The 18948-nt window shown below is 57.3% G+C and overlaps 1 protein-coding gene across 3 annotated transcripts in view; it reads right to left on the bottom strand.

Moving 5' to 3' along the window:
• Positions 1-729: 729 nt before the first annotated feature.
• Positions 730-18948, bottom strand: part of KDM2A (lysine demethylase 2A) — a 33754-nt gene continuing 15535 nt past the window's right edge. For 2 of the 3 annotated variants that reach the window (XM_036384335.2, XM_036384336.2), the window contains exons 5-22: positions 18804-18882; positions 17565-17611; positions 17270-17448; positions 16415-16521; positions 16012-16105; positions 15382-15535; positions 14573-14688; positions 14332-14458; positions 13108-13529; positions 8397-8480; positions 6524-6790; positions 6279-6410; positions 6111-6200; positions 4802-5514; positions 3692-3855; positions 3277-3435; positions 2954-3169; positions 730-2852 (exon numbers count right to left, since the gene is read on the bottom strand). In XM_036384335.2, the coding sequence (XP_036240228.1) occupies positions 2671-2852; positions 2954-3169; positions 3277-3435; positions 3692-3855; positions 4802-5514; positions 6111-6200; positions 6279-6410; positions 6524-6790; positions 8397-8480; positions 13108-13529; positions 14332-14458; positions 14573-14688; positions 15382-15535; positions 16012-16105; positions 16415-16521; positions 17270-17448; positions 17565-17611; positions 18804-18882 (3332 nt within the window). In that variant the 3' untranslated portion in view covers positions 730-2670. Of the gene's footprint in view, positions 2853-2953; positions 3170-3276; positions 3436-3691; positions 3856-4801; positions 5515-6110; positions 6201-6278; positions 6411-6523; positions 6791-8396; positions 8481-9823; positions 9966-13107; positions 13530-14331; positions 14459-14572; positions 14689-15381; positions 15536-16011; positions 16106-16414; positions 16522-17269; positions 17449-17564; positions 17612-18803; positions 18883-18948 lie in introns of those variants that run through there. The other variant, XM_036384337.2, reaches the window with a different exon arrangement.

Below are 18948 nucleotides of genomic sequence, written 5' to 3'. Positions count from 1 at the left end.
GCACAGGGAGGGTGACAGTGGCCTCAGCCACCTGTGGAGGATGATGTCACCTGCCGTGTGTGCCTCCCCATGCAAATGTCACAGCCCAGCCGCCGCGGGGACCTGGGCCATGACATCCCTGCAGGGTGGGGACACTAAATGTCACCCTGGTGGCCCAGGAATCCCCTGGGAGAGGACAGGTTTCCCAAGGGATGTGGAGGGCAAGAGCCCCACAGGCCTCTGAGGACCTGTGGCCCTGGCAGGAGGTGATGGGACACAGGGACAGCTGCCACCACCGATGGTGCCCCAGTTTCTTCTCGAGCAGCTGAGAAAGCCACAGTGCTGGGGACAGGGGAGGGACACAGGAGGTCCCAGCCCTGGCCTGTCCCCTCCACTTCCCTCACAGACAAATGGGCAGAGCTCACCCTCAGGGATTTTTGTTGGTACTTTGTTTTTTTTTCCTTTTTTTTTTTTTTTTTAATTCCAAAAATCCACCCCCAAGAAACAAATTATTTCCCGTGGGAGGTTGGGGTTTTCCCTCTCCACACAACAGCTCGCCCAGCCTGGTGCTAATATGGTACGAACAAAGAGCCTCTCTAAAAATCCAGCATGGGAGAAGGCTCAGGAAGCAAAACCTCCCAAATACAAAAAAAAAAAAGGAAAAATAAAGAAAACCAAACCCACTTGCCAAGTTGGTGCCCTCCCTCTGCCCCAGCCAAGAACCCCCAGCTGAGAGAGCGCAAGACTTGGTTTGCTTTTACCCTTAATGCTTACATTTAATTTTAAAGCACAAACATCAGAGATGGACTCTAAATCGCCAACAAAAAAATAGATATTTACAATATTTCTCCGGGGAAGGGAGGGAAGGAGGAAGGGAGGGAAAGGAGGGATTGAAACAAAACAAAACCACAACCAAACCCTTAAACAAGTGACTTTGCTTGCAGGAGTTGTCTTTAGGGAGCAGGCTGGGTTGGTTTTAAATCACTAAGTGATTTTTATTATATATAATTCTCTTTTTTTCTTCCTCGTGGATTTGCACCACGCCGGGGTGGTGAGGAGGGTCGCACGCCGGAGTCTCTGCGGCTGGAGGGCGGGGACATGGCGGGAAGGGGGTGCTGTCCCCGCGGAGGAGGGAGCACCTCGCCCCTCTCAACCCCAGCTCTGGAAATTTTTCTTTCGCGTTGCAAAACTCAAAAGGAATCCAAAGGAAAACGAAAAGCTTTAATTCTTCCGATGTCTTTTCCCGGGAGCCACCGCCGAGAGCGGCCGAGGCCGAAGGCTCCTCCTCTCGCCTGGGGGAGTTTCCTGCTCCGAGCCCTCCGGCTCCGCTTCGGCCGCACTGCCCCTTGTCACAGGCACTGCGGGATTGTCCCCTGGTGTCCCCCTGCGGGGACAGACCCCGCGGGCCGCCTCTCCTCCTTTATTGCTTCTGAAGCAGCAGGGGGGGTGCGGGCTGCTCCCCGGGGACCCCTGCGGGGCTGGGGACCGGTGGTGGCACGGAGGGGACACCCCGGATTGTGCTATCGGTACGCTGCCAGGGAGAGAGCAGGGCGCTGACACCGGGGGGACAGAGAGGGGGAGTGTCCAGGCACAGGCAGGACAGGGAGGGAAATAAAATAGTGACCCAGAAAAAGAAGATTACAACCTTTTTTCCTTTCTTTTTTTTTTTTCCTTGTCTTTTTTTTTTTGTTGTTTTGTTTTTTTGTCTTTTTTTTTTTGTTGTTTTTTTTTAAAGTGCAAAAAGCTCTCTGCTGCCCTAGAGAGAGGTTCTTTGGACCAACCATTCATTGCAAAGGAAAATCGGCAGCGAAAAGGGGGTGGGGGGGAAGGAGAGGACGATGCCAGTTCGGTCCCAGGCCGCGGAGCAGCCCTCGCCCCTCCGGCCCCAGAGTGCTTCGTGGTGCCGGGAGCTGGGCAGGAAGAGGAGGCAGCTCCTGTCCCCACCCCATGCTCACTCACCCCTGGCTGATGCTTCCCGAGTCCTCCCTGAGCTCTGGTGTACCTGTGGGTTCTCCCCTGCTCCATCCCCTCGGACAGACGAGTTATCCCCCAGCCCCTGCTCCCGGGACACCCCCGACCATAGGGCTCCTGCCCTGGGTGCTCAAAGAACCGCCCGGATGTGTGGGAGGAGGAGGGGCATGGATAGCAGTCCCTGCAGCCAGTCAAGGGGAAGGCAAAGGGAAAGGGAAAAGGGGGGAAGAGCGCAGGGAAGCGCTGAGCTGGTGGCGGCACAGAGGGGGACGGGGTGCTCTGGCTCTGCTCCCGCTTGCTCGGAGAGACCTCGACCCTCAAGCTTTGTGCTACCGGGGAAGTGACAAGTGTTTCAAGGCAAGGAGACGACGGGGACGAGGGGAAAAGCTGGGGGAAGAGGGTGCCCCATTTCTCTGCACAGAGGCCTCTGTTACAGCCCCCGCCTCGGGAGCGGCCAGCCTCCGGGGTGAGGCTCCCTGCCATGTGCCCGTTCCTCCTCTGGTACTGGCCAGCCTGGCGGGACATCTTCCTCGGCAGAAGTCCCGGGGAAGGAGGAGGAGGAAGGACAGTGGAGCGAGGCCAGCGCCGGCCCTGCCTGCCGAGTCAGGTGGGAGGCAGCGGCAGGACACGCAGGGCAAGGGGGGGAGGTGGAGGAGGGGCTCTCCGAGAGGGGCGAGATGGGCTCTTTTCCTTCTCCTCAGTCTGCCCCGGGGAGGGTCTCTAGCTGATTTTTTGGATCAGCTTCTCATCGGACAGGCAGTAGAGGCTGTTGATGGACAGGTCCGAGATGAAGTGCTCACAGGCTTTGCGGGTGATCTGTTTGCAACCCCGCAGGTCGATGAGGGTGACGTTGGAGATGCGGCGCAGGTACAGCAAGGCCTGGTCCGTCAGCTTATTGCAGCCTGCGGGCAGAGAGCACAGGGAGCGTGAGGGGGGCGCCTCCAGCAACAGCACCATGAGGAGGAGCGGGAAACCCGGGGGGCACCTGGAGCAGGGCACGCACCTGCCATGTTGAGCTCGGTGAGGGAGTTGCGTGTGGAGGAGCCCACGGCGGTGAGGAGGTTGGCCGACTGGTCCGTGAGGTGGTTGCAGTGGCTGAGGTCGAGGCGGGAGAGCAGGGGCATATGGCGGATGATCAGGCGCAGCGTGGCGTCCGTGATGTCCAGCCCGGCGAGCCGGAAGTCGATCATGTTGCGGAGTTTGCTGCGATTGTCCTGACCTGCGCGGGCAGAGGGAGAACCAGAGTGGACAGGCTGCCCTGGGGACCTTGCCTTGCCCAGCCCAGGCAGCCCCAGGGCAGCAGCAGCAGCAGCAGCAGCAGCTTACTGGGTTTGTCTGTTGGAGGCGTGAGTAAGTCCCGGATCTGAGGGTCCTTGATTCCTACTGCCCACCGAAGATCGAGGGTCCTGAGAAGGGGGCAGCTGGAGGTACTGAGGGCACAGACCGCAGACCAGGAACAGCCCGCTAGGATGAGGTCTTTCAGGCCTGGCACAAGGGAGGCAGTAACGAGTTAGACAGGTTTGGTAGGCTCCCAGGCATCCCAGATCTACACCATCTTTTTCCAGGCACACAAGGACGCAGGTCCCCTCCCTGCCTGGGGTGGGACACTTGCTGGGTGATGGGACCCAGGCACCCAGGAGTTCCCAGACCTGTGGGGTGTCTCTCCCCATGACCCAGTCCTCAAGAAGCCTTGGAGCAGGCTGGTGGCAGAGGAAGGGACCCCTCCCCAGCCCACACTCACCTGGCAGCCTGTTGACGAGCCATGTAAGCTGTTTTTTTGAGATATTGGTCCAGCTGAGGTCAAGGCTGACCGGCTGCCTTTTGATGATGCCGCTCAGCGCCTGCGGGGTGATGGACTTGCACCTGCTCAAGTCTATCTTTGTCCACAATCTCTTGTCACAGCACCTGGGGACAAGGACAAAGCTGAAAGTTGAGTCCCAAGAGTCCCATGGGATAATAGACAACCAGCAGGTTGCCTGGCTTCCAGAAGGAGCCCAGCCCTGGTGTGGCCTCAGCCACAGAACAAGGTTGTTCCGCCTGGTTCCCATGGTTTCCCCAAACATGGGAGGGTGCTGAAGGTGTTAGGCCACCCAGCACAGCCCTAGCAGGGTTTTACTGCTCCAAAATAAAACTCCAAGTTGCAGCTGCAGGCTTGCTTGCCCCCTCTCGTGTTTCTCCTGATCTTAAGGATCCTTATTCCCAGCAGGCAAAACACTGTGTGTCCCACCCCACAGTCCCAGCAGAGCTTACTCCTTTGCCAGGAGCAAACTCTTCCTCTCGCATGGGAGTTTGTGGAGAGCCAGGACCCGATGGCAGCTTAGCTGAGTCCCTGAAGGTGCAGGCGAGGGAACACTCCTCCACCACACCACTGCCACCAGCTGCTGATCAAAGCAGGCAATCCCTGCTGCTCAGCTGTTAGAAACCTCCCAGTTTCCATTCCCGTCTGTTCCCAAGCCCTCCATGCACAGCTGTCCTGGTGCCAGCATTGTCTTCTTTGGGCCTGCTGTCCCCCGAGGCGTTTCCAGCCAGCAAAGCCATCCCGCCTCAGCCTGCCTTCCCTGCCTGCTGGGAGGAGAGGCAGCAAGGGAGGCCAGGAAGGGCAAGCACCATCAGCGTGATGGGCGAGGGAAGGGCACTGACACCTCACAAGGACATGGCAGGGGACAGCAGGAAGGCAGAAAGGAACAACAGAGATGGGTACACACATGGCAGAGGCAGCAGGGCTGGCTACAATGACACTGCGTGGCTCTGGGAGTGATAGGAGGGCACTAAAGGTGACATCCTTCCCCCACTCCCTCTGGGTGTCTGCCACAGATGTAGCCCCAGCCCCAGGACGTGTCCCCACACTCACCACTTGTACCAGGTCTTGCACACCCGCATGCACTCGCAGAGCTCCCTGCGGGTGAGGTAGCGGAACACGGACATCCAGACCTCGCGCTGCACGCAGCTCTCCTCGCCCTCCTGCGCCCGGCCCCCGCGCCCGTTCAGCCGTGCCGCCCCCCCCTCCTCCACGTTCTCGTCCTCCTCCTCTTCTTCCTCCTCCTCTTCCTCGGCGGCCGCCTCCTCATCGCCCCCGCTCCGCAGGGGCATCCTGGCGGGCGCGTGGCGCACGACCACGCGCGGAGAGTGCTGCAGGTTGGCCGAGGAGGCCGTGATGGCTTGGAGCTTGGGGACAATCGAAGTGCCGTGGACATCTTTGGTGGGGCGCTGGAGTGTCACGGTGAGGTAGGAGCCGTGCAGCTTGGCCTTCTCCACCTCTGACAGCTCCTTCTTGCCGCTGGGGTTGTTCTCCTTCTCCCGCACCATGGTTCTCTCCGTGGCCTGGAGCCGCAGCAGCTGCCGGCGCTTGAAGCGCTCGTCCCGGCTGGCGCTGTGGTGCTCGCTGGGCCCGGCGCCCGGGGACGAGCGTGTCACCACCCCGCGGGGGGACGCGGGGTCGTGGATCAGCTGCAGCATTGGGGTGGGCGAGTTGGGCGGGGGGGTCAGGGGCTCCTCGCAGCTCCGCAGGGGCCGCAGCACCTTGGCCTGTGCCGTGTCGTCATCGCTCTCCTCCACCTTCCGCTTCTGCAGGGAACGGGGGCGGCTGGTTAGCGGGAATGAGGCCTGGGGAAGGCTTTTCCTTTTCTTCCCCAGGGAAACACCACGGTGCTGGCAGAATCTGCACTAGCAGTGCCCAGTGAAATCATAGAATGGTTTGGGTTAGGTAGGGACACCTTCCACTAGATCAGGTTGCTCCAAGCCCAATCCAACCTAGCCTTGAACACTTCCAGGGATGAGGCATCCACAGCTTCTTTGGTCAATCTCTGCCAGGGTTTCACCACCCTCACAGTAAGTAATTTTTTCCTCACAGCTCATCTAAGTACCACGAGGACCAGAGTCCACCCACACCAGCAACAAGCATTATCCTAACCCCTTCCTCAAAAGGGGTGTCCATTGAGGTTGGGGGTGGCATCCACTCTGTGCCTAACAGTCCAGTGTTTCTTACAGTGAAATAGCTCAGGATCGCATTGCAGCAGGATGTGCCCAGGCCCTCAAGTGCTGCACCCCCATGATTCTCATTCTCACTGATCACTGCTCCCCCAGCCCATGCTGGTTGAACATATCCTTGGCAGGATGCAGTGGGAGGGATGGAGAACACAGATCCTTGCCTTGCTCCTTACCTGGCCCTTCTCTGCGTCGTCACCCTGGTAGCACTTGGGGCACTCCCAGCAGTTGGGGAGCTCATCATTGAGCAGCCCTTCCCCATCCATCTGCAATGAGAGGTGGGGGTCAGCAGCAGCCCAGCTCCACAGCAGAGCCCCCCTTTGTCCAGCACGTGCCCTGCCCACCTGCAGACAGCCAGGGTGAACGATCTCGTTGCACACACAGCACTCCATGAGCTTCTTCTCAAAGTCCTGCGAGTCCTCGTTCTGATCCACCTCCCCGCAAAGTGCACACGTGACCGAGTGAGGCAACCTGGGCTACAAAGGAAAGCAGGGCTGACACCAGGGCATGGTGGGACAGCCCTCCTCCTCTGCTACCTGAACCATGGAGAAGCAACCAGCTATCCCCCAGGAATCCAACTTGGACTCACCGCCAAGCACTGTCGGAGGACACAGGACTGCTTCATGCGGCCGGGCCCGCCGAACTTCTTCATGTCCCTGCAGTAGTGGCACATGCCACACTCGCCCTGCATGCAGGCCTTGCATTTCCGGCACCGCACCCGCCTCCGCCGGGCGCCCGACACGATGGGAGACACCGTGGACCTGACGGGAGTGGGGCGCGGTGCTGGCTTCATGGTGTGCGGCTTGGTGATGGGGATGGTGGGCAGGCGCACCCGCAGCCGGGCCTGGAGCTTTAGCTGGCAGCAGGGAGAGAGGGAACTGGGTGAGGAGAGGGAAGCGCTGCGTTCCGCTGGGATCTGGAAGGCTCTGATCCCTGGATCCCGCGCTGCCACTGCAGACATTGCGCCAGAGAGCGGCTCTGCTCCCTCAGCGCTCCACAGCCAAAGGTGCCTGGATCAGTGCTGACCTGCCACTTCTCCTGGAGCACACTCCCTAACCCCTCACACCACCCCACACCCAGAGCTCCCTTTCCTCTCACCCCCTGCTAGGGCTCAAATGGGTCTGGAAAGGGCTGCTGAGTCCCAAAAGCATCCCACAGCATCCATGCTTTTCTACCAAAGCAAGGAATGACAAGGTCCACCCAGGCTGTCCTTTCTGTGTCACTCTGCCAACTGCACAAGGGGACAGCTCTGGTCACTCTTTCCCGAGCTTGAGGCACACTGGGAACACCCACACCCTCCCTGTTTACAGTGCAGGTAGGACAGCACAGCTCTCCAGCTGTCACCCTGCATCCCATCAGCCCTGACAGGAAATCTGCTGGCTGCAGCATCCTTCTAGGATTGGCTATGCTGGGCAGTGCAGCACAGCTGATGGGCTTGGGGAAGGGCAGGCTCCCAAGGATGGGGTTGCAGATGTGCCAAGCCTCTGAGTGCTGTACCCAAAGTATGCACACATCTCCAGGTCACTTCTCCCAGAAAAGCTGCCCAAGATGCTTGTGTTGCACCAAGGATCACTCTGGAACCCCTGGGCAGGGCAGGCAAGCAGAGAGAGCCACTTCCAAAGGGCAATCCGAGAGGCTCACTTGTCTCCAGACTCCCTAACGGGGTGTTACCCACCCTTCCCAGGGTGATGGGGTCCTGCTTTTCCCATAGCCTGCCTGTGAGCCCATCTCCTGGCAGGAAGGAAGAAGTGACCTCTGGGAGCCATCCTGGCAGGCCACAGGAAGGCAGCCTGCAGAGGGGAAGTCCGGCTGCTCCGTGCCTCCATCTGCCCAGTGAGCTCAGCCTGGGCTGCAGCTCAGCTGTGGGCCCTGGGCTATGAGCACAGCTGGACAGGGAAAGGCAGGGATGCATGGAAAGGTCCCATTGCTGAAGAGCTGGCTGCTATCCCCAAGGAGAGACTCCTGGGAGAGAGCTGCCTTGCTTGGTGTTGTAAGACCCAATCCTAGAACAGGGACAGGGACACAAGGGACATGCTCATCTCACAGTGAGGGGCTGGACTGCTCTTGACTGTGAACCCCACAGCTCACCCACCCCTACCACAGTGAGGCCTTCCCTGACACACAACATTCCTCAGGCCATCCAGGGTTCTCCCTATCAATCCAGAGAGCAGGATCATCCCTTCTTCCCACAACAAGGCTCCCTGTTCATCAAGCACAACCAAAGGGCTGGAGAACATGGAGCAGCCAAGGCTGATCTGGTTAGCACCCATCAGCGGAGCCGGGATAACCGGCACAGTGGGAGATCTCTGGGTTTGCCCGCAGTGCCGTGGAGGTGGCTGCACCCCACATCCCACTTTGGCACTGCTCCCAAGGCGGGTATGGAAGCGGTGCCACCACACCCCAGGCCTGGCAAATGACTCAACACGTGACACCCATCTGGGTCCCCTCCTTGCAGCTCCTACCTTATCTCTCTTGGGCCACTGGACGATGGGGACGCCTGTAAGTGCCAGTTTGGGGTCGCTGTTTGCGTATTCTTCCAACAGCAGCTAATGGAGAGACAAGTGGTGGGGGGGACACAGCAGAGAGACAAAAAGCAAAGGTGTGAGCAGAGGGAAACACGGCTCCCGCCAGCGAGGCAGGCTCTGACCAGATGCCAAGGCCAGCATGCTTCAAAAGCGGCTGGGAAGGAGCCCCCCTCTCCCCACGCCCGCCAGCAACCATCCCTCCTCCCCACATGAGACAGACAAGCTCTGTCGAGTCGATCTGCACCAGCGCTTTCATCAGCTGCATTTCAGCCCCGAGGCCCCGCGCTGGGCGGCGGTAGGAGTGGAGAGCGCCAAGATTCGGCAATCTGGGGGGATTCTGGGGGGACGATTCATCAGCGTTACCCCCCAAACTGCTCCCCAGGCACGGGGCAGCCTGGAGGGTGCAGCAGCAGCAGCAGGATATGATGCCCCAGCACCCCCTCCGTGGCCTGGCACAAACTGCCGGTAGCTGAGAGCTGCTCCCCCGCACTGCCTCGGGATTTGGCTTTGACTTGGAGGGAAAGATCCCTCGGCACGGACCGGACTGGCATGGACTGGTACGCTGCCCTCCGGCACGACAGCCCCTCGCTCCTGGTGCATGGGGCTCCCACGCTCACCCCGGTCCTCTCAGCACCCTCCAGCACGGCCCCCTCCCCACATCCACTCCCCACCGAATTTGCTGGTTGCAAAGGTGCTTTATTTACTTGACGTTGCCATGGTTACGCAGGCAGGAGCCTCCTGCCGGCACCCCGGCGGGCGGTGCTTCCCGCTGCCAGGCAGGGCCAGGGCAGGGGGTGCCCGGCGTGCCCCCCGCCCGGTTTTCCGCGCCTCTGGGACGGCAGGAAGCCGCAGTCTCCCCTGGGCTCCCCGGCAGCGCAGCGTGCCGCCTTCAGACCTTCTGCCTCCCCACGAGCACACGCCGAGGGAAAGGTCAGGGCTCGGAGCTCCCACACGGACATCGCGGGACCGCAGCGTCCGCCTGCCCGTGGCACCGGGGACGGGGCGGGGGTGGGGGCGGCTCAGGCACGCTCCCCGCCACGGAGCCAAGGGACCGCGGGGGCTCCCGGGTCCTGCGGCTGCATCTGGCTCGGAGCCGGGGTGGGCGACAGGCCGCTGGTCCCCTGTGCCCCGTGGCGCTGTGGCCGGCGGGACGCGGCAGCGGGGACCCTGCGCTCACACGGCCGGAGCGCCTCGGCAGCGGTGCCGGCGGGAGCGCCCCGGGAACGGCAGAGGTGAGCCCAAGCACCGGGCCAGGGACCCCTCCGGGGAAGCAGGGGTCTCCCCGCGGTCCCCTCCCACCCTGTCCGGGACCGGAGCGTCCCCGCGTCCCCTCCGCGCGCCACGAGCGTTGCCAGCTGCCTGACCTTGCGCCTCTGGAGCTGCCGAGACTCTGGGGTGAAGTTTGCCGAGCCCTCTTTGTTTCGGTGCCCGCACTGCGAGGGCTGGGGCCCCCTCCCTTCTCCCCGGACACCTCCCGGGGCTGGCTCAGACCCCGGCCGGACCCCCGGTGTTCGGGGACATGGCTGGGGAGCAGCTGCGCCCCCCGCCCCGAGCGCCCCCGGCTCCTCCCCGCCCCCAGCAGCCGCACTGGCGGCCGCGTGCTCCGCCCGAGCCCTTGGGCAGCGGCGGCGGCAGCTTCCTGAGCCGGAGACAATGCTGCTGCGTCACCCACATGCGGTTCCCAGCAATGCTTTGCAACGGGAAGATGGCAGAAGAGAAAAAGGGAGCGAGGAAGCGGAGGGCAGAGCCGCGCTGCTGCAGCGCCGGGAGGGGCCGGGACGGCGGGGATTGGCGCAGGGTCCGGGCGGCGCTGCCCACCGGCCTCCCCGGGATCCCTCCCTCCCTCCGCCGCCGCAATCCGAGAGGCCGGGGCCGGGCTCCTCGGCGCCGGGCAGAGCGTGGCGGAGAGCCCTTACCCCGTCCCGCTCGGGCCCAGCCTCCCCGGCGCCTTTGTTTTGTCTGTTCCGAGGCGGGTTTGGGATCTGGGAGACCCCGCTGGAGCGAGCGGGGCTTTGGAATGCAGGCAAGGGTCAATCCCCTTGCAGCTCCCCCCAGGGTCTGCACCCCCACACTCCCGACCTGGAGGGACAAACATCCCACCAGCCAAGTTTGGGAGCAGCCACATTCCCAAAGGCACCGGGGACCAAACCGCTAGAGGGGGACAGATCCATTCCGGGCGATCAAGGTGTCCCCAAGCAATCCCAGCCCCCCGAGAAGCCCCCCAGATATACACCGCAATAAAAATGGAGGAAACTCCAGAAATAAAGCCAAACAGCACAGGGGAGCTGCGGCTGCTCCCACTTCTGATGCATCCAAAGCATCCGCAGCCAACTCCAGCTTTGTGTTCCCAGGAAGCCAGTCAGTCACATGCTGACCTGGCTCCGGGACTGTCACCAACTGTGCAACCAGTGACACCCTCGGGCCCTTGGCATGGGCTCTCTCCGACCCGCAGGCGTGACCAGTGCTGCCATCCCACCATGGGAGACCTGCCTGGCACAGCTCACAGGCCACCCTGAACTTCCTCACCCATCCCTGAGGATCCTATCCCCATTCCTCACCAAATTCTCTCTCTGCCCATTGTCCAGTCACACAGTGACCAATGCCACACCAGAGGTTTTGAGGTGAGGTCCTGAAGACAGGACCAGCACTTCAGGGAGAGGCTTATCTTGTTTCTACAATCCTTGGTGCTCCAACAGCTCCAAGCACAGCACAGATATAACCTGTTTATGCCAGGACACAGGGGCCTGGCTTTAGACCTGCTGTCAGCTGCCTCATGACCATCCTCCTGTCAAAACCAGTTCAGGAAACCACCACAGAGAGGTCAGAAATCACGGATGGAAGCAGTCAAAATACAACAGGACCTCTCAGAAATTCCCTCTTTGTCAATGATCCTTCCAATGGCCTCCATCACACTCAGAATTTTCAGACAATTCCTGCCATAGAGCTGAAAGCACAACATTGTCACATCCAAAGTGTCACATCCCATCAAGTGACACTCCAGGCTGAACTCCTGACAGGATACATATTTTTCCACGTGACCCAACACACAGACACCCTGAAATCCTGATCACCACACAAGAGGTTGTGGGGAAAGGCAGCATTTTCCTGCTCCTGGAGTGCCTGGTGGCACTGGTTGGGCTGATCAGGGTGGCACGCCTGCAAGTCTGGATGAGAAAACGCCACGTTCTGACCGTGGGGAGCACAGACCAAAGTGCAGCTTTCCCAGCTTGGCCAGATCCCAGCTCCATCAATGCCCTTACCTAGTGACACAAGGGCAAAAGTACCTGCTGCAGATTGGTGGCCCCTGCTAGAAGTTTTAGCTAGAAATGTCTTAAGCCCTTCCCAGGCTTTACAAGCCAATTTCTACTGGCCACTTCCATCACCTCTATGGAAAATGGGTTTTGAAAGTAGAGCTTTGCTGTGGTTGGACAAACTTGTCCCACTTTCCCCAACCACTGGAGGCTTTGACTAAGGATCTTGATGCCTTGAGGATGCCAGTCCTGAGGGACGGAGTCCTGCAGCTCAGGATACTTCCAAACCTCCAAGGACAGCAAGCTTTAAGGAGCAAATCCTCAGGGAAGTTGTTTGGGACCACAAGGGCTGTCACCCACAGCTCATCTGCGAGGTACAATTGGACACAGGGGCCTGGTCACACCAAAACCACAGGCACACCTTTACTACCTCCAAAACATGAACAGATTCTTTGAGACCAACTGAACACCAACAACCTTTAAGGCTCTGCCTTTAAAACGCCCAACACCAGCCTCCTTTCATCAGTCCAAGGGTGAAACACAGAGCCCCCAGCTCAGGTTCCTCCAGAGCACCATACAGGGCTCAGAAACACACACGTCACATTCTCAAAGGTCACAGCACACACAGGATGCCTGAAAAGCCACAGAAAACCAGAAATTCAGCCCCTAACAGCACCTAGACTCTTTCAGCCAAGACCCCAGAGCCACACCCTCTGCTCCAACACAGAAGAGCTCTGGATTTACCTGAATATCTCACAAAAAAAAACATCAGGAGACAGCACTTGGAAATAAAAACAATGGCAAAAACAGGGACACATGCATGGCTGTGTCTGGATGTCAGCTTTGGTACAGGCCAGCAGCTGTACAGATCACCAACAGCATGGAGGGGAGCAGAAGGTAACTTTTTAGGGATTAGAATAGATTTCTGGGGGTAGAGTGAAGCTGACATTCCCACTTCAGTGCTGAAACAGCTAAAACACCAAAGCTCGTTGGGTCAGCTCAACAGATGAAGGCAAATAAAATCCAAACAACCCTCACCAGCCCAAAAGAACTGACTCTCATAACTCCAGGTCACACCCTGGGCAAACAACTCAAGGAACAAAGCCAAATCCACCTGGGGCAAGGAAAAGGTTCCAACTGTCACGGAGTCCACAGCCAAAACTGGAAGTGAACTGCATCATCCACGAGCACTCCTGCACTGACAGCCATAAGGCACCCAGCCAGGGCACAGCCACCCTCCTGCTTTCCCAACCCCAAATCCCAGGGCTGTCCCTCAGGTCTAACATCAGCCTCACACAGAGGAACAGGAGGACACCAATCCTGCCCCAGGACAGGGGCAGGGTGAGGGTGAAGCCCAGTTTCCCCGTGGGAAGTGCTTTGCACTCGCTCAGCCCTACCTTGACGTCAGCGATGAGGGCGTCCTCGTCCTCAATGCCGGTGGGAACGCACTTCTTGTGCAGAGGGAGCGACTCCAGCTTGTCCACGAGGCAGCGCAGCCCCTCCAGCTCAAACTGGGTCAGGTGCACCTTCCTGCTCTTGCGGGGGCTGCCCCCGCTCGGCTCCCAGGCCTGGCCGTTCTGAGAGCCCCGGCTGGAGTCGGAAGAGTCCATGGATGGGGTCTTCTTGAGACCTGGCAGGCTGCTCCGGCAGCTCTTGCCCAGTTCGTCATAGTCCACGGTGGCACCATTGGCGATGGGGCTGGTGAGAATGGACCTCCTGGTCGTGGGGCGCCGGGATTCCTTCCCTGCTGCATCCTCATCATCATCCTCCTCCTCCTCCTCTTCCATGTTCACCGAGTCCGAGGAGCTCAGCTCCATATCTGCCATGATGGAGAAACAGGGAGAGCAATCACAGGAAGTGTTCTGTGTTTAGTGGGATCCCCCCCAGTCATGAGGGATGCTGGAGCAACAGATTTGTAGGAGGTGAAAGGAACAGAGAAGCTGAAAAAGCTGAAAACAGCTAAACACCCTTCCCATTCCTGGCTTGTCTGTGGGAATGCAGGGCACCAGATATGGAAAAAGGTCCCAGAGGAAGAAATAGCAATTGCGCTAGACTGAATTTCATGTCCTAGACTTAATTTCATGGAATTGGGTTGGAAGGGACTTGGACTGTCATCTAGCCCAACCCCAGTGCCATGGGCCTGGACATCTTCCACCACATCATGTTGCTTAAAGCCCTATTCAACCTCATTTTGCTTTGGAGGGCTTGGGATCTTGATGCTGCCTTCAGGATGCGATAAAGAGGATGTGGACTCACTCATGACCGTGAGGTTGCTGAGCCCTCCAAGTAACTCTGTCAGCCCCTCAAACCCTGTGTGCAGAAGGCCCTGGCCAGCCAGAGAGAATTCCTGCCCACAGCACCATGGTGGCCACTGCAATTTCCCCCCACCTCTTCTGTATAAGGCTCTGAACTGGTGGTGTGCTGGTTTCACAGCTGTGAGGAACCTGGGCTGCTGCAGGGCCAGAGGAGGAAGCAGAAGTCTGGCTGGTTGTGACTTCATGCCCAAAAAAAATCCCCACCCAGCCCTCCCCTGCCAGGCACGCTGCTGAGCCAGTGTCCCAGCAGGAGGGGGTAAGAAGCCAGTTGGATAGGGGTAAGGAAGGAAAAAGGGCTGGACTTACCCATGCTGAGGGACTCCTTCTGGAAGTCCTTGGTCAGGTGGGAGCGGCTGGTGATGCAGTACACGTAACGCTCCAGCACGTACCAACACATCTCGTAATAGAAGGGATAACGAAATTTATTTGGGACCTGCAAAACAGGCAAGAGGATCTGTCAGGCCTCCTTCCCACTGCTGCTCTCAGATGACAGATGCCACACCAGGTGCGGCCCAGTGTCCAGCACGGGTCTGCCACAGGTCCTTACCCGGGTGCGGTCCTCGATGCTGTAGATCCGGAGCTGCATAGGGATGTTGAAGCTGTGTAAGAAGTTGCCACCAAAGACCAGCGTGTCCATGGGAGTGTACACAGCATGGATCCAACCTTCGGGAGAAAGCAGAGTTGGAAGAATCCTTCTGATCCATCTTGCATAGCTGTTTGTCACCCTGGTGTCATCCTAGATTGTTTCCTAATCGTGTTAGGCCTAGCACCAAGGGGAACAGCCTTCTGAAGTCTGTTCCAACACTCTAAGCACCTTCAAAATAACTCAAGTTCCACTCCTTATCTCCAAGGCTAAACAATCCAGCCCAGTCCAACATCTGGGGAATTCCAGCATGGGTTTCCTCAAGGCAAAGCCACTCAGTTCAGAAGAAGTGTCAGTTGTGATAACAGGACTCAAATGAGTGAGTTGTGCAATCCCTGGTGTTTTCTGTTCCTGGTCCTGCTGTATGCCACAGGTCTGTCACAAGACACTCAGGAAGCTGAGGAGCAGCCTTGGGCCAGCCTCTCCTGAACCCACACTGTACCATGTGTCAACACGACAGGATCTGGGAAAGCTTCCTTTAATAATTAATCAAACGTGATATGAGCCAGCCACAGCTTTCCTAACACTTGGGCTGGATCCACAATGCCATCACAGGCATGTTTTGGGAGGTGGCAAGCAAGAGGACAGAGCCACATCACATCTCCCTCTCCCAGTGGTTCATGAGGGAGCTAAATCCTGCCAGTGTCCCAGGAGTTTCAGTGTTGCCACAACCCTGGCCAAGACTAGGATGCCCCTGCCCACCCTGAGGGTACCTGAGGGGATGACAAATGTGTAGCCCTGCTTGAGCTCGATGCGCTGGCACTCTGACACTCTGTCCCCAAGGAAAATGTCTCCCTGCTTCCCTGAGAGAAGCCAGTTTTCATAGAGCTCCAGGTTCTGGGGCGTGGGAGGTATCAGCCAGAAGATCTACAAATAAAGACAACATACCATGTAAGTCATCACATAATGAATAGCTATGGTTTCTTCCCAACATCTGAATCTCTTCCTCGCCCCTCTCCCTGAGAACTTCCCAGCAAAATGACTGCAACAGCTGCCCCCCTCAAGAGGACAAGCAAGGTCTTTCCTAGCCTGACACAGAGTGTTACAGGTAGCCTGAGCTTGGGAAGCTTTTTAAGCTATGATTTACATCAGTGTCAAGAGATACAGAGCCCAGGAAAGCCACCAGAGTGACAAGGAGATTTACTGAGTTTGATTTACCATGTTAGAGCTACACCTGAACTAGGGACTGGCACCTGTCTGGCTACATGCAATACAGATAAGTTTAGGGTGGAAAAGATTTCAATTTTCTGTCTGGAACCTGCATCCTCAAGGATTTACACAAAAACAGATCAACAGACACTTTCCTAAAGCACCTATAGCTGTCCCAAAAGGTACTGTCCTACCTTTCCCCCTCGGTGGATGTGGTACCACACAGAAGTGCCACCAAAGTCCACGTGGAAATCTGTGTAGCAGCCCTTGACACTCATCAAACAGTATCTGGTGGAAAACAAGATGAGAAGGTGAAAATGAATGGTGATCCACACTTTGGAGCAGATATGACATTCCAAGGGAATTTGTCCCCCAAACCCAGGCCAATGGTTCAGAGCACTGTCACAACCCACTCAGTCCCTTTTCCATACAGCTAAAGGGGATTCAATAGGTGACTGCAGTGGCCTTACAAATGTCACCAACAAAAATAAGCTTGGAGGCTGATCCTCCTTCCCCTTGGTACACACTGCTGCTCCCTTGGGCAGTTTTCCTGCAAGAGATTGTTTGCTGCCTGCCACAGCTCAGGAAGTCACTTACTTCTGCACCTTTGGATACTGCATCTCCAGGATGGCATTGGTAGACTCTGTCTGACTTTCCTTCAGGTGCCTGGGCCACATGTTATCAACCCAGTCAATCAAATCCACCTACAGCAGAGAGGTAAGAGACATGAGCAGAGAAAAAAGGGGCACAGCAAAACCTTTTGCTATCCCAGGCTGGCAAATCCCCTTTTGGTCCCTCTCCACACCCAGAAGCTTTCCCAGTGCTACTGGGACAGTCCCACACATAAAGCAATTAGGATCAGGTGTTCAGATACCACTGCTGGACTTCCATAAAAAATATGCCAGACGGTATCTCCTAGGGGTGAGATTCAACTCTCTAAACTTCAGGAGAGCCAGAGATGTTGAGGTTCCCTCTGCAGTTAACAGAGAGAAGTAACTGACCCCACACAGCTGCCACTTCCACTCTGCTGACTGCAGAGGTAGCTCAAGATGTTCATCCCATCCATCCCACCTCCCACAACTCATCTTCCCAGCACAAAACAGCTTCCTGCCCCTCTTCCAGCACACCTCCAATCTTGGCCTCCTCTGCCCTCAGAGATTTCAGCATTTTGCATCAGGAACCCTCCCTGCCACACTGTGCAGAGTTCAGACTTCCATGTTTTTAACTGCTGACAGCCAACAAACAGGCTATCTCTCCACAGAGTGACATGCCAGGGACTTGGCCGTGGACACCACAGCCTGACTAGGAGATCAGCTCCAGCAGCTTCCAGACTGACATCCCTGCTGGGCCCACACGCGTTCTGAGCAGCTCCTCTTCTACCACATCCCAATGCCACCTCACCTCCAGATTTCCAGGGAAAGCAGATCTCTGGGGAGGAAGAGCCCCACTCACCGTAGCAGGTCTCTGCACCAGGTTCTCCAGTTTGGTGTGGCTGAACTCCAGGCTGATGACGTTGTAGAGTTTCTCCCGCTCCTCCTCTGGTGTTTCGTAGTAGCGCGCCCACTGCGCCATGGACATCTCGATGTCCCGCTGCGTGTTCACATCCATCACATCCACTATCCGTCTGCTCCCTGCCACAGTGACAGACACGTCACTGAACTGTCCCTGTGCCCCACGGACTCCAGGGGGTGAGATCCTCAAAGACCCCAACCACACAAGGGAGTGCAGGGCGGCTCTGGACACTTACCCACACACAGCCGCACATCGTTCACGCTGAAATCCGGATCTGGCATCCTGTGGGACAAACATCTGGCTAAAAAGACCATCAAGTGCTTCTGGCTGCACACTCTGTGACCCAGGAATTGGCACCCTAAAGGTACATCTGTGCTCATTTGGTGTTGGAGAAGGCCATGGAAGAGGATCTCTGGGGGCACAGGACTGGGGTGAAACACTAGGACAAACTTCTGGCTTGGGAAGCAGGCTTGGGAACAGGATGTACCATCTCCAGAGCTGTTGTACAGTGACTTCTAGCAAAGGAGCCAGGAGGCCTTGAACTAAGCAATCCCATCTCTTGTTTTAAATGCTGCTTGTGTGAGTTATCCCAATCCAAAGGCACGGCCAGAGCAGGACACGCAGTATATTCCACTGACACAGCAGAACCACTCCAATGTTTGTACTGGCACCCTCCTCTGTACAAACACTGCTGTCACAGGCAGAGCAGGCTGGCAGCCATTCGAACAGCTCTTGACCCAGAGAAATATCCAAAAGCTCAGGAGAAATCCAGTTTCAGTCACACTGTAATACCCAGTATTAAATCTCTACCCTCCCAAGTCACCCAGCAGTTAGACTGAGACTGGCATGACTTCCTACCCAATTCACTCCAGCAAAGAACATCCTGCCTACTGGATGAGATGCCACCTATCTGTTCACAGCCATGGAACCTCATGGCTGAGGGACTTTGGAGCAATGCTGCTGGTACTAGCTCTGAAAGTTTGTGAGGGATCATTTATTCCTCTAATCAACCCCAAAACCACTGACCCAGTTTACACTTAGAGCTGCAAACCTCAATGGATGTACTGCAGCAAGAGAGGCAGACAGCAGCTGAGAAGTTCGGAAAATCAGGTTGGAATTCTGGAAAATGCCAGAAATACTACAAATTGTTTGACTCTCTGGCAATAGATGCCTATGTTACTAGGAAAGAAACCCAGCCAGATGTTGCATCAGAGCAGCAGTGGGACTTTCCAGACATTTGGTGGAATTCTGATCACCTACAGCCAATTCAGTCCTCTCATTTTCAGTCCAGACAGACTAGGAAGAAGGGGATAACTGAGCTGGAAGATATTTTTCTCTGTCCACTGCACATAAATAACAGCGTGGACACGACAGTCAAACCAGCCTAGCAGAGCCAGGAGCAGATCCCACAGAGTGTGGAGAGATGAAGGATCTGGGCCAGAGTCACCCACCACTCCATGCTCCCAGCACTTACTTTATCCCCAGGCCGTCCGAGCTCCTGAAGATGAGCGGGTCCCTCAGGCCACCCCGCTGGATGTACTCAACTGTGAAGTCTGGTGTGGGGAGACAAGAACAGGGAAGGTTTAGGAGAAACTCCTTCAGAGTATTATAGGCATGCT

This window comes from Molothrus ater, chromosome 6 (assembly GCF_012460135.2).
Source record: "Molothrus ater isolate BHLD 08-10-18 breed brown headed cowbird chromosome 6, BPBGC_Mater_1.1, whole genome shotgun sequence".
NCBI classification, from domain to species: domain Eukaryota; kingdom Metazoa; phylum Chordata; class Aves; order Passeriformes; family Icteridae; genus Molothrus; species Molothrus ater.
The sequence above is the reverse complement of the archived record's forward strand: the minus strand, read 5'-3'. Positions and strand labels throughout refer to the sequence as shown.